Raw genomic sequence first — 25,780 nt, forward strand, 5'->3', positions numbered from 1 at the left:
CGAACAGCCGTAGTAAAGATATTCCGTCACTACCACGTCCAGGCGCAGAGCTCATGCTGAGGGAATTTCCGGCACTTCTCGGCCCGGGCTTCACCAAGCTTGAACAGGTATACCTCGCATCTCTTCGCTGTATCCCTTTACCCAATTCCCTATTCGACGCGCATAACCTGTATTTTCAGTCCGATTGTTTGAAGTCATCATGGCTTCCCGCTTACCCCTTCGTCAGCTCTCTGCGCAGCGTCTCCGGTCTATGCCTCGCTTGCCCCGTCAAACATGCTGCAGGAGTTTTACATCAATCAAGCCCCCCCATGGCGCTAGAGCTGCGCTGCAGTCATTCCAGGGCCTGCAATCAACCCCGTCCCCACGGTATTGTACCCGCTGCTACTAGCTATCTCTTTCTGACTGCTGATTGCTCCAGGAACACATTCCCAGGAGTCAATGTCTTTATTAACGGAAGCTACCAAATCCGAACCTATGGTAATCGGGCCACATTTGCTTAATTTACAATTATGCAAGTATTGACTATTTTCTCAGCCGACACCGTCGTCAAGGTTCCGCAGATGGCCGAGTCTATTACGGAAGGGACATTGAAACAGTTCTCAAAGCGTGCGTACAATTATCACACTTCATGTGGACTTATCTTTGCTAACTTCTTCAAGAGGTCGGAGACTATGTTGAGCGGGATGAGGAAATTGCAACAATCGAAACGGATAAGGTTGGTTTTCGTCTAGCAGACTCGCGCAGTGTGATCACTCGCTTACATTGTTTAGATCGATGTGTCGGTCAATGCGCCCGAATCTGGCGTTATCAAAGAGTTACTGGTGAACGAGGAGGACACGGTTACAGTTGGTCAGGATCTTGTCAAGTTGGAGGCCGGTGGTGCCCCGGAGAGCAAGTCTGAGCCAGCCAAGGAGAAGCCCAAGGAACCTGCCTCTACAAGCTCGGAGCCCGAGAAACAAAAAGCCCCAGAGCAAGAACAGTCTCCTCGCACTGCCGAGAAATCCTCTCCGCCAGCAAAATCACCATCCCCTGCGGCGGAACCTCAAAAGCAGTCGCAGCGGGAGCAGCCAAAGGACCAGAGCTCCGAGGGCGCAAAGTCTACCATAGGAAGCCGCGAGGAGAGGAGGGTATGTTGATATCCTTCTATGAACTCTGCGGGATTATTTCTAACAAAGTTTGCTGCGAAGGTGAAAATGAACCGTATGAGACTCAGAATTGCGGAACGTTTGAAGCAATCTCAGAACACGGCAGCTTCCCTCACCACCTTCAATGAGGTTGACATGTCTTCACTGATGGAATTCCGGAAACTTTACAAGGATGATGTTTTGAAAAAGACGGGTGTCAAGCTAGGTTTCATGAGTGCCTTTTCTCGCGCATGTGTCCTGGCCATGAAGGATGTTCCCGCTGTCAACGCCTCTATTGAGGGGCCCAATGGTGGTGATACTATTGTCTACCGCGATTATGTTGACATTAGTGTTGCTGTCGCCACGGAGAAGGGGCTTGTAACACCAGTGGTTCGCAACGCCGAGGCTATGGATCTCGTTGGAGTCGAAAAGGCCATCGCAGACCTAGGAAAAAAGGTGCGGTCCGGAGAGACATTCCTGTTTCCCTATATATACCGTTGCTAACTGCTATTACTAAGGCACGCGACAACAAGCTGACTATTGAGGATATGGCTGGAGGTACTTTCACAATCAGTAATGTAAGGTTATCGCTTGCCTTTTCTGCGAGCTAGCTGCTGATGATTTTTGCAGGGTGGTGTTTTCGGATCCCTCATGGGTACTCCTATTATCAATCTACCCCAAACAGGTGCGTATATTCCAATGGGTGCGGTGATCTGCTGACGTGATATCCTTTAGCTGTTCTTGGCCTCCACGCGATCAAGGATAAGCCTGTGGCCGTTAATGGCAAAGTTGAAATCCGCCCGGTATAGTTATTGCTCCCCGAAACCATTTAGCGGGGTGTTAATGCTCATTAGATGATGTATCTTGCTCTCACCTACGATCATCGCCTTCTTGATGGCAGGGAGGCTGTCACATTCTTGGTTAAGGTAATACCTCTTTCCGTGGCTATCTGTCACAAGGCTTCGTCTAACAAGTATCAATAGGTCAAGGAGTATATTGAGGATCCCCGTCGGATGCTGTTGGGCTAGGGTGATTGTTCTTCACTATTGACTCGCCTTCACTTGTACTGTAAATTATTGAAAGCCACATGTGCAATGTATAGCAATGTTCAGGCTTCGGTGTACACGATTCGCCTTCTTGTTCGTTGCGTCCACCTCATTCTCACTGCTAGATGTCTGTCAAGCGCCTCTTGTGTTGTATAAAGGAGTATGCGAGCGACATAGAAATAATCACTATTCAGGCTCACTCAACATATCAAGCGAGGAAACCGATTTCAATACATTCCTATTTTCTTTTTCAGTTCCTGCGTCTCAGCCCGAGTCAGGTTACCGAGTTTTCCTCTCTCGAGCTGTAACAACACGGGTGAATCCAGCGACTCCATGATGTAAACTATGTTGTTCAAGGGGGTTGCTAGCTTAGCTCTGTTATAGCATGCTATTTGGATAATGGCTTCAAGCCAGTCTTCCACCGGAATACCCGTTGCCGAAGGCATATTGATGAAATAGGCCGAAACATCCTCGGGATCCCGCCGCCCCTTTGACATTTTGTACATATCCACCAGGTTCTCGATAAATCCTTGTTGATGGCCAGGCCTCTGGTTCCTTTCATATTCTATGAGCGCTGCGTGTGCACATAGTCGGTTTGCAATGTCAATGGCAGATGTCTTAAGGCACTTGCCGGTGGAAATGCATGTTGAGACAAATGTGCTTGCTAACTCTGCTAGCACCGTTGGCTCTGGTGGTTCTGCTTCCTCAAGTCGAACGAACGAGCGGATAATTTCTAGTATCTGAACCTTTATTTCGAGATCGATGGGCATGTTTGATGGTGGGTGTATTGACATGAGCACTAACCCCTTGGTGTGTTAGTGCTCTGCGCATCCAGCTACTGCATTTGGTTTTTATACTCACTGGTCGTCGCATCTTCTACCCAGATTCTCCCCCAGCCCTTGGGGTGGTTGTCTGTCACGTCTACGGCTCTGTGTATGGCTAGACACACGAGGTAGTCGAGGATGAGAATGTCGACTTCAGCCTTTGTGTCTTCATTCGCTCCGTTTTCATCACCAGTGCTTGTGTCATACATCTTGACAGTGTTCTGGCGCAGTGTGGTTGACCGATGTCCTGTATATCGAAAAGCGTATCAAGCTCGGTGTGGCAGTAGGAGTTTCGATTGGTTCAAATCTCGAACGCATACGTTTCGTACCGACCACCTTCGGCGTTGTCGCAATTTCAACGGGGGATAGTGTGTGTTTTGGGCTTTCTATACCCCTCGGGCTGCCCGCTAGTATATTTGAGTCTGTGGCGTCTTTCGTTCTGCCGATTCTCGTTTTGATCGTCCATTTGACAATGCGCGGGGTGTGTTTGAGGCTTGTCGGGTTGTTTTACTCCCAATTGAGGTAGATGATGTAAACTAGTTATATATATACCAGTCACTCGGTAACTCACCGCATCAGACGGATCTACCGACCGGCTGCCATAATATACCCCGCGCGGCGCGCCGCCATGAATCAAGCCCACTAAGAAAGTGCCGTTAGCAGGACTGGTCCCACATTGACACAACATGTATCAACAGCCATTCAAATCAGAGACCACGTGAATGGATTCAATCATATACACCCGAAGAGTATATCAGTATATGTCACGTGGGTGAGCCGACAACGGAATGGCGTCATACAGAGTCGTTGCGGTAATTCCGGAGAGCTCGAAACTTTCAACAAGTGCTACAACGACTGCATGCTTGAACTACTAAAGGACGTATTATCAAGAACGAATCCAACGTCGAGGACCTTAGCAACGATGGCATGGTATTGTTCCGGATCCACGAACAATGAGCTGATCGAGAATCTATCCAGAGAAGGTCTGATAAAGGACGAGAGAGTGAAAAGGGCAATGATGGCAGTGAGCATCGCTCCCACCCCAACCCCACTATTTACAGTGTACGAATCAATGCCCAGCAAAACGGAAGACTGAGCCTTAGCCGGTCATTCCCTCATCATAACCTCGCCCACGCACATCAAGTACTATGTATCGAAATGAACTGCTACGCGTTTCTAACCGAGAGTTCAAGGTTGATCGCGGTCACTACGCGCCCTCTAGACCATACTCAGACTCGCCACAACCAATAGGCCATGGAGCGACAATATCCGCCCCTCATATGCATGGACATGCTTGTGAATATCTCATCAAGTATCTTCAACCAGGCTCACGAGTCCTGGATATCGGATCGGGGTCGGGGTACTTGACCCACGTAATTGCCAGACTTGTCATGGACCAATCACCCAACGAAGGCTCGAAGGGACAAGTTATTGGAGTTGATCACATACAAGAGCTAGTGACCATGGCAGAAAGTAACATGGGAAAATCCGAGGACGGGCGGAACCTTCTAGCTGCGGAAAGGGTGAAGTTTATCAAGGCCGATGGTCGCCGCGGATGGCCAGACGGAGCCCCGTATGATGCTATCCACGTTGGCGCAGCCGCGCAAGAACTCCATCCGCTGCTAGTCGAGCAACTTCGAGCACCCGGGCGGATGTTCATCCCCGTCGACATTGACCAGAATCAAGGTACCCTGGCCAGTACAGCACTTGGTGGCGGGCAATACATTTGGGTGGTGGACAAGATGGAAGATGGTTCCATCCACAAAGAGAAGGTGTTTCCAGTCAGCTATGTGCCCTTGACCGATCCACCAAAATGAATCGAGCAGCGACGTACCCGTGCCACTCAACTGAAATGTTTGGATGAGATTGATAACCGAACCATTTATGCAGCTCAAGATTGGATAGCTTATATTGTATTCCATGTTATTGGTTGTTGACATCGAGCCCCAACACGATTGCCCCCAAACTGACCACCCGCTGGCTCGGCTGTAACTGTAGTTAAAACCTGAAGCTGAACGTTCGATTTTCCAGGGCTGCCGAGGCGGAGTGTGATGAGGATCTACCAAAGTAGGACGATAATGATCTAGACAATGGCCTCGAGTTCATATTGCATATAGCCAGATTACGCATGACTACGGCTAGAACGGGAAGCCGCCAGGAAAGTTGAATCCACCGCTGGAGGAGAACTTGAATTGCGGACCACCACCCTGTCGGAAAAAAAACTGTTGACCACCGCCACCTGCCCCAAATGGGCTCCCCTGATACGCAGGATGCCCCTGTGACTCTGGATCATTAGGATCAACGCCGTTGTCATACTGTGCTCTAACCTCGGGATCGGAAAGGACCTCGTACGCCTCGTTGATAGAGGCCATCTTTCTCTCCGCATCTTCCTTTGAGACGCCCTGGGATATGACTTTATCAGGGTGGTGTTGTTTTACTAACTGGCGGTAGGCTCGTTTGATCGCTCTCTCGTCGGCATCTCTGCTGACACCGAGGACCTTATAGTAGTCCTTTTGTCTTGAGCGCTTCTGCAAGACCATGGCTTTCTGTAGCAAGTTATGGACGTCCTTGGACTGGGGATGATGCTCCTTGGCTGCGTTGAGGGCACGTATGGCGTCGTCAAATCTATCTTCGTCCAAAGCAATCTGGCTATTGAACAAGAGTGCCGGTAGAGAATGGGGATTTAAGCCAAGTGCTTCAGAGCAGAAAGTGGTGGCGCGCTTGGGCATGTGTACCTGGTTCCCCGTGCTATTAGCGTACTTCGACACTTGCATCAACATAACATTCGCATCAATAACATACCTCACTATACGCCTCGCAAGCTCGCTCAACCAACGATGTGTAGAGGTATCCCTGAGACTCTGAAAAAATGTGACCCACTTCTCTCGCCTGTCTTACATCCTCCTTGACATCGTCAATAAGACCAGGTTCACCATCGGCACCCATAAGAAGGTTCAAGGCGTTGTTGAACTTGCGCGCGGAGGCTGCATCATCGAGCTTCTGAAGTCGTTTCGCTAGCTGGCGCTCACGCCTGTAAAGCTTGTTGCATGGCTTCGAATCCGGATCCGAATGTAGGCATTTGCGAATCTGTGATAGACCCCTGTCACTGTCACCAAGGGTATAGAAGAACATGGATGAGATTTGCAGGTGTGGGTCTATCAGCCCCGGTGAGATCTGTAACGTGTGGACGAGGTCGCTAATGCCTTCCTCTAGCTCGCCTCTTTCGAAACGACAGTGCGACCGACTTTGCCGCAAATGAAGGGATGCACTAGCCTTCGATATAGCTGTACTCGCCTCGCTTATGCAGGCTTCCCAGGCGCCTTTGCTCTCAGCTTCCAATGCTCGGGTAGCAGCATCCCGTGCGCTCTGGAATTCCTTGTACTCGGGGAAAGCCTTTTTTCCAGCCTTCTCAAGGTCGTCTAATGCGCCGGACCAGTCTGCTGTATTGGCTCTGAGGCGGGCCCTCTGGAGAAGAGCACTCTCGAAGTCAGGCTTCAACTCAAGCACACGGTCGAAATCATCTTGGGCTTGCGAGCGCCTCCCCAATGATAGGTAGGCTGCACCTCGCTGAAAAACGGTAAGATAGTTTGTCGGGTCTCTCGAGATGGCCGCATCGAGATAAACTAAAGCCTCCCGGGGCGAACCACCCGAAAGATGCGTCTTCGCGGAAGCAACCAAGGAAGATATAGGCGTCTCAGGTGATATTGGCGACTGCTGCCCAAAGCTACTCGGCACGCAAGCAAGGAAAGCCGTTATCGCGCCGAAAGGAAGAAGCATTTTGAAGATAATGGCGTGGTGCTGTATAGGATGCGATTAGAAAGCGGATTGCACAGACCCTGGGATTTAAACAAAAAAGAAAAAAGAACAGCAATTGAGGAAAATACGCGAAAGAGCGTCAATTGACGAAACTGCTAGTTAAGCCTTGTAAAGAGGTCAATTTACATGATCAAAGGTGGCCACAAGCAATGGTGGGCTCGGAATCTCCTCAGGTACAGAGTACCTGTACTTGAGGGATCCGTCCAGTCTGGCCTTTACCATCGATTACAGTATGATTACGATGCACGTGACCACGCGCGGATCTAATAGTCACGGTACCACCGTAGCACGGTCAAGGAGAGGGCTGTAATATCGCTTCTGCCTTTCCCATGTCTTCTATTCCGTGGGTGTGCTCGCGTTGTCTTGCACGGTCTGCTCGAATTGTACGGAATCACCGACTCTTGTTCCAGCGCAGGCATCTAACAAGCGGTTTGTACAGCACTGCGCAGCCGAAACTTTATCCCAACAGGGCAAACTGATTTCGATTCCTTGACTCCTAGATAGCGACCTCTCTCCTGCCTTAATATTACGAGCCCAGTTCCTTGCTGGGGAACATGCGACCCTTTCGGATCAGTTAGCGACGTCGTTCGACACTAAGACTGCGAAGCGCGTTGGTGAGCTAGGTCCGGTTGCCAAAGCCCTCGCGGACTGGAACAATGCCAACAAGGTCTGCCATCCACCCATCGTGAAATGACCATGCACTTGGCTGATGTCGCAAAAGTCTATATCCGAGCTCAAGTCCATGCTGCAGGACCCGGATGCCGAAGCAGAACTCAGATCCCTGGCTGTCGAAGAGCTAGAAGGCACAGAAGCTACGTTGAAATTGGTGACTGACAATTTAAAGCGTGCTCTTGTCCCCCGCCATCCCTTTGCAGACCTCCCCTGTCTCATGGAGATACGACCAGGCGCGGGTGGGGACGAGGCTGGGCTCTTTGCCTTCGAGCTCTTAAGGCTGTACATCGCATTCTGTACACGACGGGGGCTACGGTCAACTGTAATAAAACGGGAGCTTGCTGATGGCGGGGAAGAGCGTCTGATGGAAGCTGTACTCGAGATTGAAACGGATGGGGCCTATGACATCTTGAGAACTGAGTCGGGGGTGCATCGAGTTCAGAGGGTTCCTGCGACGGAGGCCAAGGGCCGAACGCACACGAGTGCGGTCAGTGTGATGGTCTTGCCCAGCTTTCCGGAAACAGTGAACGGTGCAGAGAGTGCGCTTGACTTCGATGACCCGAACAGTGACTACTACATTGATCCCCAGGAAGTTCGCACAGAGAAAATGCGAGCCAGCGGCGCTGGTGGTCAGCATGTTAACAAGACAGAATCGGCTATCCGCCTGACTCATCTGCCAACCGGCACCGTGGTTTCAATGCAGGACTCCCGGTCCCAACACGCTAATCGGAAGAAAGCGTGGCAGATACTACGGGCCAAGCTGGCTGAAGCTCGACAGGAAGCCCGGGAGCAAGAATTAGTTGAGCTCCGAAGAGGAGCAATGGGTGGCGTAGGGCGGATGGGCCGAGGGGATAAAGTTCGGACCTATAATTACGGCCAAAGCCGTTGTACGGATCACCGAAGTGGTCTCACTGTTCATAACCTGGATGACGTTCTGGAGGGTGGTGAGAGTCTAGACACCGTGATGGACAGCGTGCGATCATGGCTCAATGACCGCGAAATACTGGCACTCACCGCAGGGGTGTAGTTTTATCTGATTGGTCTAGCTTCCGAAATTGTACATCATATCTATAACCTTGGACATTTGCTTAAATACCTCTATTTTCCCTTCCATACCCTGTACCTGGCCTGGCGCGGTCAGAGTCAATGCGATAGGATAGGCATAGGCATCATCTGCGCTGAAAATTTGAAAAGTTGATACCATTAAATATATCTCCTCTCAGGGTCCAAGGAGTCTAAGATATCCATGGACTTTTCATACCTATTGATTATATATGTTAGTTGGTGTTTCAAGGAACCGGAGGCGCTGCATGGGACAAACATGGTAAAAACTATGCCTCCACTCATGATCAGCCTTGCCAGCCTAGGAACAGCCCCGGACCAGAAGGTAAAAAGACCCTCATCTTTAAAAATGCGTGTTGCACACACAAAACTATTCTTATAGTTTTTGCTCGCTTCGAGAGATTGCATCCTATTTGATGGTCAATACTTGAGACCATATGTTTCTAAGTCTGAGATCAAACCTGGTTTTAATGGTGTCAAGGGGTTGAGTAACGTATCTATACAAAACTTAGTAACGATCGGGCTGCAAGGCAAGCTGAATCAGCATCTTGCTTACACAGTTATCAAACCTGCTATACCCCCGAGAGCAAAGGTGCTTGCCGTTCCCAGCTTCTCACCTGGGGCAACGTAGCCCTCCGCCATCTGCTTCAGCATTGTGTAACTCGAGAATCTAGTAGCTGAGTTCGCTGCTTGTCTTGCCGTAGTAGGGACCAATCCCTGGAAAAAGCCGCGAACGCCTCGCTCTTTGAGAATTATGCCGGTTCCATGAATGAAACCACGCATCCGTGGGTTGGCAGATTTGCGATCATCAATTCTGTATTACGACCAAAGTTAGAAAACTTTTCCAACTGAGTGGGTTCGGGGCTTGGGTTGTGGGTTAAGTGTAGAGAAGCCACTAACAACTGTGTCTTGATACTCTCAAAAGGTGTTACTGCAAGCAGTGACTCGGTGAATCCCGCACCAAAGCCAGCTAGAACAGTCCTGGGCCCCGATATCTTCCCGTGCTCATCCTGGAGCATTGACTTGAACCTATCAAATGCGACAAATCCTACACAAGGAAGAGCTCTGCATCAGTAACTGAGCACAGAAACCAACTAAGCACAAGAGTCAGTGACTCACGGATTCCGGCCTTCAGGGAGTTCCCTATTATCAAGGTCGTGCATCCGGCATACCACTGTTTCCCGAACGGCGGCCATGGGAGCTTTTTCGAGTCCGGTAGTTTGCGATTGAGCTGCGACCGGGTTTTTGCAACTAATGGTCACTTAGCATCGAACACTTTAAAAGAAGGAAGTCGCGCTATACATTCGGCAGGGTAGGTTATCGCTGAGAGATGTTAGTAAATTCTACTGGATGCCGTGAGGGTACATGACTTTACCAATTTCGATTGCACCGGCAGCAGAGCCAGCGAGAATGGACCTTAGGGTGCTTGGCTGGGAAGCAAATCCTCTCCGTTAGCGGAGTCTTTAGTCAGTATGAGTTCGTATACGGACCTTACCGCGCTGGTCGCTTCCGGCAGCAGCCATTCCTGTTATTTAACAGTGTGAGTGACAGTAAAAAGTTAGGTGAGCTGTTGCGGAGTTGCGGAGGAGCTCAAGACCTCCGCCCAACCCTTGGATCCGGTAAGGACCTGCTCTAATAGGCCGATTTCGCACCGCAACCGGACGCACGTTCCATGAGATCAGTTATCATCACATGCAAAGTCGCACATCTTCTACAAGACAATAATATGAGTGCGGAGGAAGAATTGACATTTGCTAGATGCTAAGTGGTACCTTTTATGGCATCCAGATTCCCCCGACAATTTTTTTTTTTAATTTTTTGATTTTTCACGTCATTCGGCTTCGTAAGAGCGTGAAGTGTCACCAACTCTTGAGTTAGCCGGTAACCCTATGATAGCCATTGCAAAACCCAAAACTCTTCCTCGCTCTAGGTTAGAAGGCGTCGCTCACATGGGCATGTTCGTCAAACCTCAAAGGACCTGCAAATCAAGAAGTGATTGCAAGTGGCCTTCAAATCCACCGAAAAAGCTCTCTAGGAGCTGCGAAACCAGATGGATCTGAGAGCCAAATAGAGGAAAACGAGCTGAAAGGCAGGGCAGTGGCAGCAAGCAAAAATCGATAAGAAAGGGCAAAGCGGAAGTAAGATGCCGAAAAACACTTGTGTCTGAGCAACAGCGCCAAACGCAAGAACGCCGCCGCCATGGCCATCGTGTGCAGTTGAGAGGGGTTCCAGAAAAGCGAATAAAGCACACCCCTAAAAACTCCTGAGTTTATGTGCCATAACCTGCCGAAGAACATAAGCGTGGTATGTGTCATCACAGAAACTGAAGAGCGACAAGGTAATAGCGAACAGCCACCCAATCAACATCTTACCAAAAGCAAGACCGTTAACTCCGAATCATGCTCTGGGAATGGCCTGACCAAATAAAAAAGACAAAAGTGTATTTACAGGCGTAATAAGTAGGAAAGCGGAGAACGTTGCTGCAGACATTGCGATCTCAAATGCCCGGAGTCGTCTTGCTTGGGAGACAACAGAAAGGCGGAAACGTAAGAGAGATAATGTAGGGTATGCATCAGAAGAAAAGGTGAGATTGGCCATGGAGATGGTCGACAAATAAGATAGCAGATCATGAAGCAGACTATCGAGAGAGTCAAGACGAGGAAAAGGTTGTCCTCCGGATCCCGCATACTCGTGAGGAGCGTAAACAGTCAGAGTAAAAGAGAGCGTAAACATTCGAAGTAAATGAGTGCGAGTATGGTAAGATGGGATCTGCGGTATCCAAATATCGGGACTAGGAAACCTGTGTTGTGCTCTGTGGCTTTCCACTGGGATGACTTTGAGGAGCGTTGAACCTTGCCCCCTCGTTCTGGATGTGGCGGCGTTGACCTTGCCCACGACCCCCGCGGTATGAGCCCCTTCCCCTGGGTTGGTAGTGTCCGCCGTTTTGGTGGTGATGATTCTGCCGACGTTCATTCGGGTTCGGGTTCGTGTTCGTTCCTGTGGCTGATCCCTGGGGCTGCTGGGGAGGATTCGAGATTGGACGAGGAATGGTGTCTGGTGAATCGTATACATAGAGCTTCTTATCGATGTTCTGCGGAATGGGCTGTATCTCGGTTCCCAACTCCTGCTCAATCTTATACAGATTGAACCTATCATCCCAGTTGATGAGATTGATTGCAAGACCAAGATGTCCAAAACGACCAGATCGGCCAATGCGGTGGAGGTAGGTCTCCGCGTTTTTGGGGAAGTCAAAATTGATGACAACATTCACAGCCTGAATGTCAATACCGCGGGTCAACAGATCCGAGCATACTAAATTACGACAAACGCCGTTTCGGAAATCGTGGAAGACGCGATTGCGATGCTGTTGCAGCATTCTTGCATGTGAATAGAAGCAAGAATAACCCAATTCAGTGATTTTCTTTGCCAGCAATTCGACTCGGTTAGTCGAATTGCAGAAAATGATTGACTGGTTGATCTGTAATTTGGAGAAAAGGGTGTTGAGACAATGGACTTTCTGCTTCTCCTCCACAAAAGCATAATACTGAGTTATACCGCGAAGAGTAAGCTCGTCCATCAGGTTGATTTCATAGGGGTTGCGCATGTGCTTGTCCTATACCGTTTGCTTTGTTAGGTAATTGAGTGGGCCAATCGTGATACAATGCAATTGCCTAACTGACCTTGAAAGACTTGACTATCATCGGGAATGTCGCACTAAAGAGCATGACCTGCCGGTCTTTGGGGTGGAATGATAAGAGTTGTTCAATCACAGGGGTGAATTCGGGTGATAGCAATTTGTCCGCCTCATCCATCACGAACGTAGGGCATTCGGATAAATCTGCAACACCTTTGCTGGCAAGATCCAGTACTCTGCCCGGCGTTCCTACGAGGATGTGAACGGGATCATTCAATCTAATGATGTCGTCCATCAAGCCCGTGCCCCCGGTGGTGACCATGACATTGATTCCGAGGTGTTTCCCAAGGGTTTTGCAGACGTGAGAGGTTTGAAGTGCAAGTTCTCGTGTTGGGACGAGGATCAGCGCTTGTGTTTTTGTGCTTTTCGGGTTGATACGTTCGAGTGTAGGGATGACAAAGGCCGCGGTTTTACCGGTGCCATTTTTCGCTCTGGCTAAAATATCTCTTCCGGTAAGAGCAACTGGGATTGTTTCCTCTTGAATGGGAGAAGGCTTTTCAAAACCGGCCTCAAAGATACCCATCATAAGCTCGCGTTTGATATAAAAATCTTCGAACTCGAGGCCCTTGGTGGCGGTCACGTCCTGGAAACATTGTTAGACCGATTAAAGGGTATCCATCCATTAGCATCGGAGCGACAAACCTCTGTCTGGGGTCTAGCATCTTTTGCTGGAAGTTTGAGTTGGTCCTTCCATTTGAGATCTGAACTCGCATCCCTAGTTGCGTAATGGTCTTCAGCAAAAATCGCATCTTTCACGACTTTGATAGATGTGCATACCCTAAGCTAGTGTTATTCATCTGCGTCGCAAGAGAGTCGTCCATTGTGTGCTGTAGCTAAGCTCTGGATAGGAGTGAGTAGAGTATATTGCGGCCCCTGTCGTATAACTCCAAAGTATTTGTGAGAACTAGACCGCAGATATTGCGAATGCTATAGAGGAGACTCGACTGGATAGGAACGGAGAAGAAGGTAGTGAGTCTGGATAGATGTTTGGCGTCTGGTCTAACACCTGGAGATGGAGTGTAATGTTGTTGTTATTGAGAAAAAAGCCGTTGGGTGGGGGAAAGGCGTATTATCGTGTCTCGAAGAGATCTAGTGTGACTGAAGGAGGCAAGTGAGAGAAGTTGGTGAGTTGATGGAGACGATAATCGATTTTGAAGGTGAGGTTGTCGGGAGGCGGTAACTTAAAAAGTGAATTGCGGGAGGGTAGTCCGTAGTTTTATGTGGTCCTCTTTTGGCGAGGGGCCACTGGAGCTCGAGCTCCATGCCACGACTACGTAAGTACGTAGTGATGGTAAGAGTTTATGTATAGCATAAGCTTTCTCACGTGCTTCTTTTTGCTTTCACAGAACTGAACTCTCTGATACCCCTAAGGTAGTTCGTTTAAACTGCCTGAAATAGGGCTTTGACAAGCAACTGCTAGACATAGGCAAGCCATGCTAGCATTGTTCAGGTAGCATAACTATGGGTAGATGGCTAAAAATCACCTCAGCAAACATATTTTAGTGGTTGGATTTTTAATTATTTATTAAGACTCCAGTTCGAATTCGGGAGCATGGGCTGAGAGTGATACTGTAGTTTCGGAGTTTTACAAGGAAAGAAAGCAGACTACTCCGTAGACATGTTTCAAATGATATTCTTAGGGTGTATTTATTCTATAATGCATTACCGAAATGACAACCTCGCCTGCCCTCGTTCAGGCTCAGCTAATCTGTTAAAGGTCAGCTGTATCCGGCAAAGTATTCATCGCAGGACATACTCTTTCACTCTAACGTCAGGTGCAAGTGTGATTTCAGCTCGTGAACCGGGCGTAATGAGTATGAACTGGCGACCAATTGACCGCCTAGCGGCGTACATCTACGCATGTGTCTATTTTAGCAATCCTCATTAGAATATTTGCTGGGTAATGACCACATACCAGCATGTCAATGGCCATCTTCCTGTTGATATGGTCCATGTAAACATCGCTGTAGGCAAGTATTAGCGGGCACTTCAAGAATTATGTGTGAGGAACCACCACTCACAATTCATCCAGACAACGGATAGGTGATCCCATGGCCTCCCAGAGTGCGAGTAAGAGACAGACCTGCGAGAAGGATTTCTCGCCGCCAGATAGCGTTTTTGCGCCACGGCCTTCGCTGCTATCTTTGGTAATGTCGGGTTCAACCTGCACGGTAAGCATGGGCTTTAGTGGTCGAGGATTGCTCCTATTAACGTACTTGTAGGTCCAAAAGTTTGTTCTCATGATCCGTCAGAAGTCGTCCGCGGAAGCTCCTCTCACTTAGAAGATAAGTAAACTGCGCTTTGGCACGACTGGAGATGTGAGATCTAAAAAGCTTCCAGCGCTGTTTACGGTGTTCCAGGGCATTTTTGACGGCCTAATCGAAACGAATGTTAGTCATTCCGGCCGACAACAGCGAGGCGTATTGTGTATAAATACTTGGCCAAGGAGTTGAGAAGTTTCGAAATGCTTCTTCGCTTGCATAAAATCCCTTTCCGTTCTTTCTGCATCGGCGCGAATATCCTCTCGAGTACCCCCCAACCTATTGACACATTAGCCCGAGTTTATAGTAAATAACATGTCCTCGGCGTACTGTTGATTGTAACGCTGAATATCTTGATGAAATTTGTCGAGCTTCTTATCTAGGCTGTTGGCCGTTTCGCCTTGATCAATTTCAACGCGTGGTGAGACCAGGTTGGCCTTCTCACAGTAGTCGTGTACTCGGGCCACGGCCTCTTCCTTCTTCTGCTGAACCCGGGTTCTGTTGCGGCTGATTTCCTCGATATGTTCGATCACAGTGTTCTTCTCACCGATCCTTTTACGCCTTTTGTCAGTTATTAGATGTTGCTCACTCTCAGCAATCCGTAGTTCTTCCTGAAGCTGCTCAATCTCCGCGTCCTTGACCGATATTTGTTGTCTGATTTCTTTCAGTGTCCGCATCATATCGATCATGGCATCCGCACTGTCCTTCATGGAGCCTTCGTTGACTCCCTTCTCCGCTTCAACATCCCGAAGAGCGGCTTGGAGTACCTCGAGATCTCCATCCTCGTTACTTTCTTTCTGAAGCGCTTCCTCGAGTCCCTCAGCACGGTCTTCTTTCGTCTGGAATTCGATGTGTAGATCACGGGCTCTTCTCTCATGCCGTTCAAGAGCTTGTTTACAGCGCGTCAAATGAGTTTGAGCAGCGCGCAGTTCCTCCTCTCGGCTGCTTAGCACACGCCTGAGATTTGCGACTGTTTCGCGCTGCACCCTGTAGGAAAACATTGCTGTGAGCGCCAACCTCTCGTGGGCGAAAGGTGTGATAAATACCTGATCTGGGAATCGCGATCTGATTTCATTCGTGGATTACCATTGTATACGGAAACAGGTGCTTGACTTGGTTCGCCAGTCCGACTGTAGGACAAATGGATACCTCGGCGTCTGTCTGACTGATTGATACAGTAACACCGCTTGACGTTCTTCGGCTTTTCACTGTCGAATAATACCGAGGAGGCTTCTTCTAAATTTTCGATCAAAAGATTTTGCTCTATACCGTGATTGATAATTAGCTGTCGGCGCACAAGATCATTATCAATCTATATTTCGCTAATTAGTCTCAATTTGTCTTTGGTGTGCGCGCTCCATACCTGAAGGACCCGTAATACAGTGTCAAATCGAGAATCTGGCTCATGCTGGGACGTGTCGATACGACCATCGCTTCCAATGTAGATTGGAACCGAGCTTAAGCTATCGTTAGTATTGAAGGTGGTATATAATACAATGGTCTTTTTGGGCCTTACCAGTTGACTCGTTGCATAATCCCTGAGAGGACTGTTTGATCTTTTTTGGAGGTAACAATGAAACTGTTCAAAGTGGCTCCAAAAGAGCTCTCCAGAACAGATGACCATTCCGGCTTCAGCAGGGTCACGAAGTTACCAATGGGCCCCACAGGCTGCTCGGTGAACGATTGCTCCTGTTGTATGGCTCTGAGTAGTATTGGCATCCTGTCGGGAAGTCCTGAGCTCCGGGCGCCAGTTCCTTTGCTCAAATTCTTCAGTTGGGATTCTGCTTCCTCAACGTCACGTTTAGCCTGTCCAACGGGAAATGCAGCTGTGCTTTGACGTTTCTCGGCATCTTTAATGTCATCGTATATGCGGTTCGCATTTTGGCGATGCTCTTCGTTGAGTCTACGAGCGTCTAGAACCTCTTGTTTAGCTTGCTCGAGCTCTTCTAGCCTCCGCGCATAACCGCCACCGTGAAGGTCAGCCAGCCGCTGTGTTTCCTGATTGATTTTTTGCTGTATCTCCGAGGCCCTGGCTTCTGTTGCTCTTGAATGCTCCCGTATACGGCGCTGCTCAGCCTAGATGCAAGATTTAGTGAGGGTCTGGTACATAGTAGGGTAAATTCGGTACCTGGATATCATGCCGGTCACTCATAGCTTCTGTTAATTTGTTCTTTAGATCTTCCTGTTCACCCTGAGCATTGTTGACCTTGGCAGAAGCCTCTCTAACGTATACAGCCGCGGTTTGATGCTCAGCCTCGACTTCTTGAATTGCTGCGTCGTATCCCTCGAGTTTGGCCTCAGCCTCAGCAATTTCACTCTCCGTCCTACGAAGCTCTGCATCTAGAGAGTCCCTTATCTGTACCTATTAGCTCTGAACCACAAAGCGCAGAAAGAATTAATTCGTACTTCCTCTTGTTCTTCCACCTGGGCCCATGCCATTTGATCTCGAAGCCTTTTTATTCGATTTCTCAAGGATTGTTGATGATCTGATATCTCTAACCGTTTCCGGGCCGCCTCTCGACGATTCCACAACATATCGATGTCCTGCTTTGTACTCCGTAGCTTTTCCTCCATTTGGTCGCCGGACTCCTCAATCAATCGATAATCCTGGTCAAGCTGTTCTAGTTGCACGCCCTTGACGAAAAATTTGTATTTTTCAGCAGGGCTTGACGAGCTCAGGAACTGGCGAGCCATGTCTTGTGACAGAACGTTCATGGGGTTCTCAAATTGCAAAGTGAAGTGATCGATGATTGCGTCAAGTTCTGCTCTCTTAGTAGAGATAATGCGTCCGCTCTCCGATTTGATTTTGAAACTGCTGGCGCCACTTTTGGTGAAATGTCGCTCGACAATGATTGATTTCCCAAAGTCATCCGGCAGATAAGCTCCGTCACCATGGTTCTTGATTCGAACAACGATGGTGGCAGCTCTTTCGCAAGTCAGTGGTAGGGACCTCTTATCGTGAATAACCACTCACTCTTTGCCCTCCTTAATGAAGCTTTTCAGACTCTGACCCCGATTGGTAGCCGATGCCTTCCCACCCAAACAGAGAGTTATAGCCGTGAGAACTGCACTCTTACCACTCCCATTTTTCCCCACAATGAAGTTGATTAATGGCCCAAGCTCAACTTGAAAGTGGTCATGGCACATGAAGTTATAGCATTCAACTTTCTCAAGTATTCCATGTTCGGAAGCCACGTTGGGCTCGTCACTAGAAAATGAGTATTTCTCCTGAATGATCTGTGTTGCGAGCAATTCCAACTCGTCTTCGTCTTGTTCAAGAGCGGCAGTGATCGACCTCAGTCCTCGTCCTAACTCAAAATCATCATAGTTTACATCGAGAATATCTCCAGAGCTGTCGGAGCGGGGAGTATTGGATGCACGGGCACGTTTCCTCTGCTAACGAATGTTAGTCCTAGCACTCGTGCTCTAACGTGGAATACCTACTGATTGGGGGGAAAGGGAAGTAGGGCCCTGTGATTCATCTTCACTTTCCGAGTCAGTGACATCCTGGGAGTATTGAAGGCGTTTCCGATGCGACATGTTGCCGACAGATCTACTAATAGATAGTAAGATCTGAATTGTCCATAGTCTTGCGAGTGTAGAAACGAAGAACAGGCGAGACTGTCTTCCACAGAATTCCTAGGAAAGCATTGGACCCAATGATTTCAAGGGCTAAGACAGAGCAAATCACTAAAATAATCCGATCTTTGTCTTCGGGTCCGTCTTTGTTCTGAAAATCTGCTAAGAATCACGTCGCGTAGTCGCGTCACGAGCGGTGCGGCGTTCAATCACATGACCAATTCCTAGATTGTCTACGAAGCACAATTGCGAGAAATTTGATTATTTTGAAGGTCTCAGAAGTCACTCTAGTATTGTTGAGCGAATATGCTAGCTAGCACTAATCCTCACTGGGTCCATGTGCTACCTATACCTAGGTTGTCGTAGGCTCTTCCGCCACGTAATGCAGATAGGCACCAAGGAGCTTAATTCCTTCAATATAGTTTCTCTTGTCGAGTTTTTCGTTGATCGAATGCGCAGCATCGGTTGAGCTTCCCATTGGTAGAAGCAGGACGTTCTTACCCGTCGCTTCTTCGAAAGTTAAGGTGATCGGGATACTGTCGTTGAGAGTCAGAATCAGGGTCATGCGCGAAGTGGGAGATACGAAGTGCGATTGTCAATACATACCTGCCACCCTCACGAGTCATATCGGGTTCCACTCCGAAAACTTGCTTCACAGCTTTACTGGCAGCCGCAAAGTTCCAATGCTTGGGGCTGGCGACCCACCATTTCCCATCGTGCTGTAGCCATACGTCCAAAGTGTTTTTGCTGTTTAACTTCGCAAACTCTGACTGGACATGATCAAATACAAGCTTGTTCACATCCGCACTTTCCATGTTTGGCACGGTTCGAATGGAGAACTTGCCAATGACTTTCGCTGGGATGACAGTCTTAGCTCCGGGGGCGGAGTACGCTCCCTCTATGCCGTGTATAGACAAAGATGGGTACCTCCAGCGAGCCATGAGTGTCCGTTCCTTGGTCGGATGGATTCCCGTTTCACTGCCTAAGGATTCATGTAGGTTTTCCATACTGTAACTTATATCGGCATATAAAGACTGTTCGTCTTCCGTGACAGGGGCGACGAGATCCATGAGGCCTGGGATCAAGATATTTCCATGCGAGTCCACAAGCTTGGACAAAACATTGACCAAATCAGTCATAGGTTCATGGGCAGAGCCGCCGAAGACACCGCTATGGAGGTCTTGAGCTGGACCCGAGACGCTGATGGAGTAGTAGTTGCAACCTCGCAGCCCATAAGTTAAACAGGGCTTCTCAGTCCCAAGCCAATAGTTGTCAGAGATGCATACGGCATCTGCGTCTTTGAAGAACCCCTTGCTTTCAGAATGGATGAAGTCTTCCAGGCCTTCAGAGCCGTACTCCTCCATGCCTTCAAAGCAGCAAAGAAGATTGACAGGAAGCTCAACCCCAGCCTTTTTGTGAGCCTCAATCACATTCAGCCAGCCCAAGACCGGGCCCTTGTCGTCAGTACTTCCGCGGCCAAACATCCTTCCTTTGTCATCAATGGTGAGTTCAAAAGGCTCCGTAGCCCAGCCGTCTTCTTTAAGGGCAGGCTGCACATCGTAATGACCGTAAACTAAGATAGTTCGCTTGTTCTTGTCGTTACCATATCGAGCTATGACAACAGGGGGAAGGTCGAGGTGTTCCTTTCCGGGCTGTTTGCCGAGTGGCCTTTGATGTACTTCGGCTCCTAGGGCTTCGAGCTCTGAGGCAAGAAACTCTGCCATCTAGGAAAGAAACTGGTTTTAGATCAAGAGCACTGAAGAGACAGCCTGGTAATGCATACTTTGAAGACATCCTTTCTGTTCTCATCTTGAGCGGAGATAGAAGGAATTGCGACGGCCTTACGCAGACCTTCGGCTCTTATCAGTACCCCACGAATAGCTAGATCTCAGACACGAAGACTCACGGTCAATAAAGGTACCAGAGAGCCCGTCAACCCTATGAGAGAAGCACTCTTATGTCAGATTTGATTGGTTTTTCTTTTTTTTTTTTCTTTTTCAGACTGTAGAAGGACTCACTGCTTGAAAAATGGCTCAAGTTGCGGCGCCATTTTGTGATCGCTGATATGTCCGTAGAGTGAGCGGCGGAACGATAGCTGACTTATGTTCGAACAAAATAGGATATGCTGGGGAATCTGGTGTCTCCTAGCGAACAATGAGGCCGAAGGAATATACTGTCTATGTCCAACAAGGGAGGTTGTAATACGGCGGAGGAAGAGGGGCATTATTCTGTCGTGATTCATGCACTTCCTGTTGGGTGGGTTTTACCTAACGGCAACCCCCGAACCTGTCAAACATAAATTTTACCGTAGCTAAGCGCGCAATGATCACTAAGATTAACCAGGTGTACTTGCTATGGCCCAATCTTCTATTTACATAGCTATACTTCGCTCTCAACAAGGATGCCCTCCAGTTAACAAGCTGACTATAATCGAATTGGCTATGGAATTAACCTGGTTGATCCTGGAATACAAGTTTGCCAAGAGGCGCTGTCTACTACTGTACAGATAAAGGCGCCATTATGGGCTGAAGGTCCCAAAAATGCTGAGCAAGAATACAATCGCGAAGGAGATGATGAGCATAAAGAAAGAGAAGTCGCTGGTGCCCTAGGTTGGTGTTTATTCGTCCCTGCCCCAAGATTCTTTCCGCAGCTTGCGATCCTCCCTGGCCATCCGGCGCTTCGCGCCCCATCTTGATTGTACTGCTTCCAGCACTTGCTTTTGAATTTCCTTCTTCTGGGGGCTTGCCTCACATACCATGGCGATGAATATCGGGGAACATTCGAAGCGTCTCGCCAGCTTCGACCGGCTCCAAGTCATTGGGTCGCTCAACCGGAGATCACGGATCTCTTTTATGTCGGATGGGCTCAAATGGTATCGCTTCTCGACAGAGGACTTGTACACGGAAGGAAGCTCGTTCACATTCTCGATAGTTGCAGATGTATCAGGACGAAGCGTTTTCCGAACATCGTTAGAAGGGAGGAATTTTGTCGGAGTGTGATAGACGGACGGAGAACTCGATGGAGGGTTGTAAATAATCTGGTCTTGCGCTTTGCCCGAAGGCAAGCCGAACGAAGTGTCCGGTTTCACGCGCAGGCGTTGTTTTGTGCGTCTGTAAGAGGATTGACTTCGCCGCAACTCCAGGGAGACAGACTCGCAAGACGGTGGTAGTAAAAATGGCAAGCCCAAGATTGGCCTTCTAGAAGCCGCTACACAGGACGACATTCTTACAAGTGTTTTGTACTGTTGAAATTGAATGCAGCGAGAATATGGAGGAGTAGGCGTCGTCTGGTCTCTGGCGAGAATCGAAAACTCAGATCTGATAAACGGAGAGCCGATTAGAATATCACAGCACTTGCAAGATATAGAGAGCACATACAGTGAGTACTAGTGTCGTTTCTTTAATGGAGTAGGCGCAAACCATAAGGGAATCTCCCTGAAAGTATGGTGATCGAGCCAGAATTCTCGTCAACTTTTCCGCGTAGTGTCCCGTGACCCGAATTGTGCTCTAGCTACGGAGTATTAGTCAGAAAGCATTTCCAGGCTTATGTACGTGCGCCTTATCCAATCTCCCCACCAGATTGCCTCTTGGCAGGTGTCATGTGTCCACTCAAGCTTCTCGCTCAACGGCTGTATAAATTCTCGAGGCCTGCCCTGCTCTTGGACACAGCCTCTGATGAGATCACTTAATAAGTTACTTCATTTCCTTGAGTTAATACCTTCTCAGACATCTATCTATGTGTTCTATGCAACAGTCACGTTGAATCTGATTCTAGCTAGTCTGTTCCTTCATCCCAAACAACGCTGATTAAAACCAACGTGCCTGGTGCTGCAAGCAAAGAAGTCTGCTTTAATCGTTGCAAAGTGAGCTCTGCGCTTTTCCTCACTAGTTTTTCGCAGAAAAGAAATGCCAACGTAGGTTGTGTATTATTCCTGAGTTGATACCTTCTAGGCTTATTTCAACGTCCACTGCCGACTCAACAAACAACCGACCCTTTGATACATGTCGCGATTTGGATTGTTATTTATTTAGTTGTTCTCGGACGCACTGAACCTCCAGATCGAAGTTGGACGGCTCTCAGATCAATCCCACCAACTACACCAGCGAAGCCAGCGGCCGGACCGCCCGAACTTCTATCATGGCCGAGAGCAAAGGATTTGAGGACACCAGCGAGACTATAGCGCCACTTCATGGCACGATAGGAATTTCTCGCGATGATTCTACTTGGAGAAATACCAATACCGAGAAAAGTGAAGCGATATCGGTGCCAAAGCCGCGATGCAAATGTGTGATAGGAGACGACGATGCCCGAACTCAAAGCTCTGCTATCGGCATGACCTACGACTCGAAGTTGACATTGGCTGCCGGTGCTTCACGCCCACAGCCACTGACCCTTCACTCAGAAAATAGCCTGCTTCCTCATCCACGAGGAAGAACTCCCCATCGAATTCCATCGTTACCGGAACATACATCCCAGCGGTCTCCGTTACAAGCTCAATCGCCTGCTTCTCTGATTTTCGAACGCAGCGTGCAAGAAGATATCCTGCTTCCTCAAACATCACCTTCAATCCCTTCCCATATTCGAACCGAAAATCATATTCCCCCAGTGCTGGAGGCTTCTTCTGTTGCAATAACCGACGGTGCACTCGATCCAGATTCAGTCGAGATCATTACCCATGCTATACATCAACCTGCCGTTGGTGGCATCCCTGGAGAGCAATCGTTGCAATCGCCATCGCCTGATCATATCGCTCTTGATGCCGGATATACAGAAGAGCCTGCGCTGAATAGTCAGCACCCGGATGCTAATGATATTCGACGTCTCAGCTTTATCTCGTTCGCCGACGTCGTGCATGCTGAAAATGCTGAGACCAGCGAGTGTGCATCCAGCAACGACCTTGTTCAAAAAGGAACGAGTAGTCCAACAGCTCTGGCTACAGTGTATCGCAATGTTTCCCCCTCGCCCTTGCACTCACCAGTATCGTCACATGGTGTGGGTACATCTCCACCAACCAGCATATCAACATCATTTAAAGGCCTGGAACTCTCTCCAAACCGAGGACCTCGTGGTGCTGAGAGTCCGCGTCTCGCTGTTGAGAGACCAGTATCCCCTGGCTTCAGCGGCGAGATAAACATAGAAACTATGAGGCAGGCATTAAGACGCACAGGTAGCGGCGACCTGGGTGCTTCTTGAGGCCAAATACCGAATACATGCTTAACGACGAATAATCGGCTCGATTCCTCGTCAATCCTAACATTACTCCATTTGCTACGCCTTGTTTGAAGTTACTCCATGCCTTGCACCAGTTTCGTCTCAATTGTCGTACATCATCTTTTGGCATTAGTGTTATGTGCCTGTCGAATTCTCCGAACAGGCAGGCTCGTCTTTAACCACGGCTATTCTATTGATATGATACTGTTCCAAGTAGGATCGTAGAGCCATAGCAAGCCCGCTGACGTTCAAGGTGTAACTAAAAGTACCCAGAGGAACTTTCACCTAGGTATGGAGCATCCGAATCTATCCTTGCCGAACCAAAGCTACTGCATCCAATGCTTGCTGCACTCGAGCGCCAAGAAATGTCGCTTCCTCTAAGCCAACGCTTATCCTCACCAAGTCAAACTCTACACCGAATGAATTTGCCTGAAAAAAGAGTTAGAAAGATCGAACTATACCTAGCTAATACGAAAGTGGTCAAGATACATACCCATTCAAGCTCACCGTAATGAGCTAGTAGCGTATACGGGCAGCTATAAATGTTGAGTTAGCGAATTGTCCGATATGACCAACCACAACCAGATGAGTGAAACATACCTTAAGGTAAAGTTCGTACCGAGACTTGGTCCTTTCAAGACTTCTAGGTTATCAAAGAAGGCTACCGCCTCTGCGGTGGAATGAAATGTGACTGAGAACAAACCACCATATCCTCCGGTTGGGGTGCGGAATGCCTCATACAACGGAAGTGAAGGGTTGTACTTGGGGTAGTACACATTTTTGACTAAGTATATAGTTAATATAGGCTTTCAGGAAGTGAACAGAAGGCAGCTGGCTTACCAAGTGGAGAATCTTTGAGCATCTGCGTAATGTTCTCTGTGGTACTGTTGATTTTCTCGATACGGGAGACGAAATCACGGCTGTTCCTCTCGAGAAAGACAACATCCTCGACCCAGACATTGTCTTCATAGTCCCGGCTAAAGGTATGTTTTAATAGCTGATAGTATTTACCATGCGGGTTGAGCACTGCACTCCCTCCCATGACATTGCTGTCTCCGCTGAAGATCTTCGTCAAGCTACTAACCACGATATCTGCATGTGAGAGCACGTTGATATTGAGGAAGTTTCCCACTGTCTCGTCGACAACGACGGCAAAGTCATACTTGTCCGCAAGGTCCCTGATGCGCTTAAGATCAGGAGATTTAAGGAGGGGATTGCCGGGAAATTCAGTAAAGAGACCTAGAAAACGTTCTCCGCTGGCCAAACGAGACTCTAGATCATCTAAATCCTGAGACGACCCGCCGCCATAAAAGACACAGCCAGGACCCCATTTCTCAAGGATTTTCAATGTGTCAATGTAAGGGAACCCGAAGCATACGCTTTTCAAAGGACCCCTGGCATTAAGTAGTAATCGATGAGAATTGAAGATCGAGCTCATGCCGGTGGGGAACAAGTAAACATCCGATTCCGCGAGGCCAGCTATTCTCCCCTCGTCCGAGGTCTTATCCAGGGCTTCACTCAGATCCACATCTTCGGTCAAGACACCGGCTATTCGCCTGCGAACAGCAACCTTTGCTTGATTGGCTAAGGAAATATTCAGGTTCCGACCAAAACGCTCTTCAATGAACTGGACCGATTCGCGTCCTTCTTGAGGTTGGTTGGTTGAGGTTGTAGCGTGCAAAGCGCCCTTGCCTATTCCAGTTACGGAGCCCCGTCCTTGATATCTGCGAGGACCTTTACAGAACCGCTGGGATGCTGCATCTGCAGTCGAAGATTTTCTTTCCGCGAGGAGATCATCCTTCAGGGCACCGAGACAGAATTCGCCTCGCCGACTCGAGACACCATCGCCAGAATGTTGCCACACTTGTTTCGCAATTTTCGCAAACTCTTTAGGGTATATGACGCACGATAATAGTGATGTGATTGTGGGAAGTTCGGCCTCCAATTGCTGCGTGGGAGCAAAGTCTAGAACGCGGATTTTATGTGCCTCCTCGGGTGAAATTTTGGAGGAAATGAAGGTCTGGCACACTCGCGCGGTATGCGGAGAGGGAAAAAGAGTTGCGGCCTCTTTCTCCCTATCGCCAAATCGAGAGATAATCTCAGTGGCGAGTTCCTGAATGATGGGGTGTACGAAGAACCGAGGGTAGCCACATTGCATTTTATTGATAACCCAGAGCTCCCCTTCTTCATATGCCACATTCGCTTCCCATGTGGGAAGCGACACACTGACAGCCTGATTACCGTAAGCAATGGGATCATCAGGTAAAATATATGTCATTGTGTCTGGTGCGTGGATAATTGCTTAAGAACCAGCTATACGCGGGGTATGTGGGATCATTGATACATACATGATCAGTGTTGGGAGGGACTGGACCTCCAGTTTCCTGGAGCATTATGGTTAAGGAGGAGGTTGGGAGTGAAGAACCGAAAGCAGTTTATATACGTAGAATCAAAAAACAAAGATGATTGAAGCTGCAATTGAAATCTGAAT

At 48.6% G+C, this 25,780-nt stretch overlaps 12 protein-coding genes across 12 annotated transcripts; 5 read left to right on the top strand and 7 right to left on the bottom strand.

The window, feature by feature from the left end:
• The first annotated feature begins 59 nt into the window (after positions 1-59).
• BJY04DRAFT_39387 (putative dihydrolipoamide succinyltransferase) lies at positions 60-2,275 on the top strand. The gene is made up of 11 exons (XM_073720281.1): positions 60-366; positions 419-477; positions 535-606; positions 660-715; positions 771-1,127; positions 1,188-1,580; positions 1,643-1,702; positions 1,755-1,809; positions 1,860-1,927; positions 1,979-2,050; positions 2,108-2,275. Exons 1-11 carry the CDS (start codon positions 200-202, stop codon positions 2,150-2,152), a joined length of 1,404 nt encoding a protein of 467 aa, XP_073572127.1. The 5' UTR covers positions 60-199; the 3' UTR covers positions 2,153-2,275.
• A 122-nt stretch (positions 2,276-2,397) lies between these two features.
• Positions 2,398-3,203, bottom strand: BJY04DRAFT_217234 (uncharacterized protein; the record flags this gene model as incomplete). Its single annotated transcript, XM_073715987.1, has 2 exons — positions 2,398-2,969; positions 3,032-3,203. 2 exons carry the CDS (start codon positions 3,201-3,203, stop codon positions 2,398-2,400), a joined length of 744 nt encoding a protein of 247 aa, XP_073572128.1.
• Positions 3,204-3,916: 713 nt separating this feature from the next.
• BJY04DRAFT_206925 (protein-L-isoaspartate O-methyltransferase) lies at positions 3,917-4,811 on the top strand (the record flags this gene model as incomplete). Its single annotated transcript, XM_073713785.1, has 2 exons — positions 3,917-4,018; positions 4,188-4,811. 2 exons carry the CDS (start codon positions 3,917-3,919, stop codon positions 4,809-4,811), a joined length of 726 nt encoding a protein of 241 aa, XP_073572129.1.
• A 160-nt stretch (positions 4,812-4,971) lies between these two features.
• On the bottom strand, positions 4,972-6,922 carry BJY04DRAFT_39532 (DnaJ and TPR domain protein). Its single transcript, XM_073720282.1, has 2 exons — positions 5,797-6,922; positions 4,972-5,729 (listed from the first exon to the last, which is right to left on the bottom strand). The coding sequence occupies exons 1-2, from the start codon at positions 6,769-6,771 to the stop codon at positions 5,133-5,135; spliced, it is 1,572 nt and encodes a 523-aa protein (XP_073572130.1). The 5' UTR covers positions 6,772-6,922; the 3' UTR covers positions 4,972-5,132.
• A 191-nt stretch (positions 6,923-7,113) lies between these two features.
• On the top strand, positions 7,114-8,564 carry BJY04DRAFT_186820 (putative mitochondrial translation release factor (RF-1)). The gene is made up of 3 exons (XM_073710946.1): positions 7,114-7,239; positions 7,311-7,477; positions 7,532-8,564. The coding sequence occupies exons 1-3, from the start codon at positions 7,140-7,142 to the stop codon at positions 8,507-8,509; spliced, it is 1,245 nt and encodes a 414-aa protein (XP_073572131.1). The 5' UTR covers positions 7,114-7,139; the 3' UTR covers positions 8,510-8,564.
• Positions 8,565-8,597: 33 nt separating this feature from the next.
• BJY04DRAFT_227037 (putative mitochondrial tricarboxylate transporter (Ctp)) lies at positions 8,598-10,114 on the bottom strand. Its single transcript, XM_073718548.1, has 9 exons — positions 10,035-10,114; positions 9,920-9,974; positions 9,847-9,867; positions 9,664-9,795; positions 9,445-9,592; positions 9,101-9,358; positions 9,006-9,041; positions 8,804-8,953; positions 8,598-8,743 (listed from the first exon to the last, which is right to left on the bottom strand). The coding sequence occupies exons 1-9, from the start codon at positions 10,065-10,067 to the stop codon at positions 8,686-8,688; spliced, it is 891 nt and encodes a 296-aa protein (XP_073572132.1). The 5' UTR covers positions 10,068-10,114; the 3' UTR covers positions 8,598-8,685.
• Positions 10,115-11,335: 1,221 nt separating this feature from the next.
• Positions 11,336-17,646, bottom strand: BJY04DRAFT_206930 (DNA repair protein SMC6; the record flags this gene model as incomplete). Its single annotated transcript, XM_073713786.1, has 15 exons — positions 11,336-12,022; positions 12,225-12,821; positions 12,881-12,953; positions 13,995-14,092; positions 14,154-14,202; positions 14,260-14,402; positions 14,539-14,613; positions 14,676-14,778; positions 14,830-15,486; positions 15,546-15,811; positions 15,872-15,932; positions 16,016-16,575; positions 16,628-16,831; positions 16,906-17,425; positions 17,474-17,646. The coding sequence occupies 15 exons, from the start codon at positions 17,644-17,646 to the stop codon at positions 11,336-11,338; spliced, it is 4,266 nt and encodes a 1,421-aa protein (XP_073572133.1).
• A 680-nt stretch (positions 17,647-18,326) lies between these two features.
• BJY04DRAFT_186832 (M20 family dipeptidase) lies at positions 18,327-20,328 on the bottom strand. Its single transcript, XM_073710947.1, has 5 exons — positions 20,097-20,328; positions 19,985-20,016; positions 19,862-19,929; positions 18,685-19,802; positions 18,327-18,614 (listed from the first exon to the last, which is right to left on the bottom strand). The coding sequence occupies exons 1-5, from the start codon at positions 20,318-20,320 to the stop codon at positions 18,431-18,433; spliced, it is 1,626 nt and encodes a 541-aa protein (XP_073572134.1). The 5' UTR covers positions 20,321-20,328; the 3' UTR covers positions 18,327-18,430.
• A 109-nt stretch (positions 20,329-20,437) lies between these two features.
• On the bottom strand, positions 20,438-21,577 carry BJY04DRAFT_186836 (mitochondrial 54S ribosomal protein mL58). Its single transcript, XM_073710948.1, has one exon. It carries the CDS (start codon positions 21,299-21,301, stop codon positions 20,696-20,698), a length of 606 nt encoding a protein of 201 aa, XP_073572135.1. The 5' UTR covers positions 21,302-21,577; the 3' UTR covers positions 20,438-20,695.
• Positions 21,578-21,679: 102 nt separating this feature from the next.
• On the top strand, positions 21,680-22,117 carry BJY04DRAFT_39752 (uncharacterized protein). The gene is made up of 2 exons (XM_073720286.1): positions 21,680-21,855; positions 21,918-22,117. The coding sequence occupies exons 1-2, from the start codon at positions 21,753-21,755 to the stop codon at positions 22,016-22,018; spliced, it is 204 nt and encodes a 67-aa protein (XP_073572136.1). The 5' UTR covers positions 21,680-21,752; the 3' UTR covers positions 22,019-22,117.
• Positions 22,023-23,548, top strand: BJY04DRAFT_39723 (uncharacterized protein). The gene has a single exon (XM_073720285.1). The coding sequence runs from the start codon at positions 22,216-22,218 to the stop codon at positions 23,269-23,271; it is 1,056 nt and encodes a 351-aa protein (XP_073572137.1). The 5' UTR covers positions 22,023-22,215; the 3' UTR covers positions 23,272-23,548.
• BJY04DRAFT_39713 (cystathionine gamma-synthase) lies at positions 23,549-25,765 on the bottom strand. Its single transcript, XM_073720284.1, has 3 exons — positions 25,638-25,765; positions 24,130-25,522; positions 23,549-24,073 (listed from the first exon to the last, which is right to left on the bottom strand). The coding sequence occupies exons 1-3, from the start codon at positions 25,680-25,682 to the stop codon at positions 23,826-23,828; spliced, it is 1,686 nt and encodes a 561-aa protein (XP_073572138.1). The 5' UTR covers positions 25,683-25,765; the 3' UTR covers positions 23,549-23,825.
• Between the last annotated feature and the right edge of the window lie 15 nt (positions 25,766-25,780).

Source organism: Aspergillus karnatakaensis, assembly GCF_047715665.1.
Source record: "Aspergillus karnatakaensis strain CBS 102800 unplaced genomic scaffold BJY04scaffold_19, whole genome shotgun sequence".
In the NCBI taxonomy this organism is placed as follows: Eukaryota; Fungi; Ascomycota; class Eurotiomycetes; order Eurotiales; family Aspergillaceae; genus Aspergillus; species Aspergillus karnatakaensis.

Coding starts and splice junctions, on each gene's coding strand:
- BJY04DRAFT_39387 (XM_073720281.1), top strand. CDS start 200: ATGGCTTCCCGCTTACCCCTTCGTCAGCTCTCTGCGCAGCGTCTCCGG. Junction 1,703..1,754: donor GTACTTTCACAATCAGTAAT/GTAAGGTTATCG, acceptor TGATTTTTGCAG/GGTGGTGTTTTCGGATCCCT. Junction 2,051..2,107: donor CTGTCACATTCTTGGTTAAG/GTAATACCTCTT, acceptor AAGTATCAATAG/GTCAAGGAGTATATTGAGGA.
- BJY04DRAFT_39532 (XM_073720282.1), bottom strand. CDS start 6,771: ATGCTTCTTCCTTTCGGCGCGATAACGGCTTTCCTTGCTTGCGTGCCG. Junction 5,730..5,796: donor CTTGCGAGGCGTATAGTGAG/GTATGTTATTGA, acceptor ACGGGGAACCAG/GTACACATGCCCAAGCGCGC.
- BJY04DRAFT_186820 (XM_073710946.1), top strand. CDS start 7,140: ATGTCTTCTATTCCGTGGGTGTGCTCGCGTTGTCTTGCACGGTCTGCT. Junction 7,240..7,310: donor GCGCAGGCATCTAACAAGCG/GTTTGTACAGCA, acceptor CTTGACTCCTAG/ATAGCGACCTCTCTCCTGCC. Junction 7,478..7,531: donor ACTGGAACAATGCCAACAAG/GTCTGCCATCCA, acceptor ATGTCGCAAAAG/TCTATATCCGAGCTCAAGTC.
- BJY04DRAFT_227037 (XM_073718548.1), bottom strand. CDS start 10,067: ATGGCTGCTGCCGGAAGCGACCAGCGCGGTAAG. Junction 9,796..9,846: donor GATAACCTACCCTGCCGAAT/GTATAGCGCGAC, acceptor AGTGACCATTAG/TTGCAAAAACCCGGTCGCAG. Junction 9,042..9,100: donor ATAGCAGGTTTGATAACTGT/GTAAGCAAGATG, acceptor AGTTTTGTATAG/ATACGTTACTCAACCCCTTG.
- BJY04DRAFT_186832 (XM_073710947.1), bottom strand. CDS start 20,320: ATGAATCACGACAGAATAATGCCCCTCTTCCTCCGCCGTATTACAACC. Junction 19,930..19,984: donor CTCTGGTACCTTTATTGACC/GTGAGTCTTCGT, acceptor TAAGAGCCGAAG/GTCTGCGTAAGGCCGTCGCA. Junction 18,615..18,684: donor ATGACTCGTGAGGGTGGCAG/GTATGTATTGAC, acceptor TCTCAACGACAG/TATCCCGATCACCTTAACTT.
- BJY04DRAFT_186836 (XM_073710948.1), bottom strand. CDS start 21,301: ATGTCGTCCTGTGTAGCGGCTTCTAGAAGGCCAATCTTGGGCTTGCCA.
- BJY04DRAFT_39752 (XM_073720286.1), top strand. CDS start 21,753: ATGAGATCACTTAATAAGTTACTTCATTTCCTTGAGTTAATACCTTCT. Junction 21,856..21,917: donor GTTGAATCTGATTCTAGCTA/GTCTGTTCCTTC, acceptor CTGCAAGCAAAG/AAGTCTGCTTTAATCGTTGC.
- BJY04DRAFT_39723 (XM_073720285.1), top strand. CDS start 22,216: ATGGCCGAGAGCAAAGGATTTGAGGACACCAGCGAGACTATAGCGCCA.
- BJY04DRAFT_39713 (XM_073720284.1), bottom strand. CDS start 25,682: ATGCTCCAGGAAACTGGAGGTCCAGTCCCTCCCAACACTGATCAT. Junction 25,523..25,637: donor TCCCTCCCAACACTGATCAT/GTATGTATCAAT, acceptor TACGGTAATCAG/GCTGTCAGTGTGTCGCTTCC. Junction 24,074..24,129: donor GCTCAAAGATTCTCCACTTG/GTAAGCCAGCTG, acceptor CTATATACTTAG/TCAAAAATGTGTACTACCCC.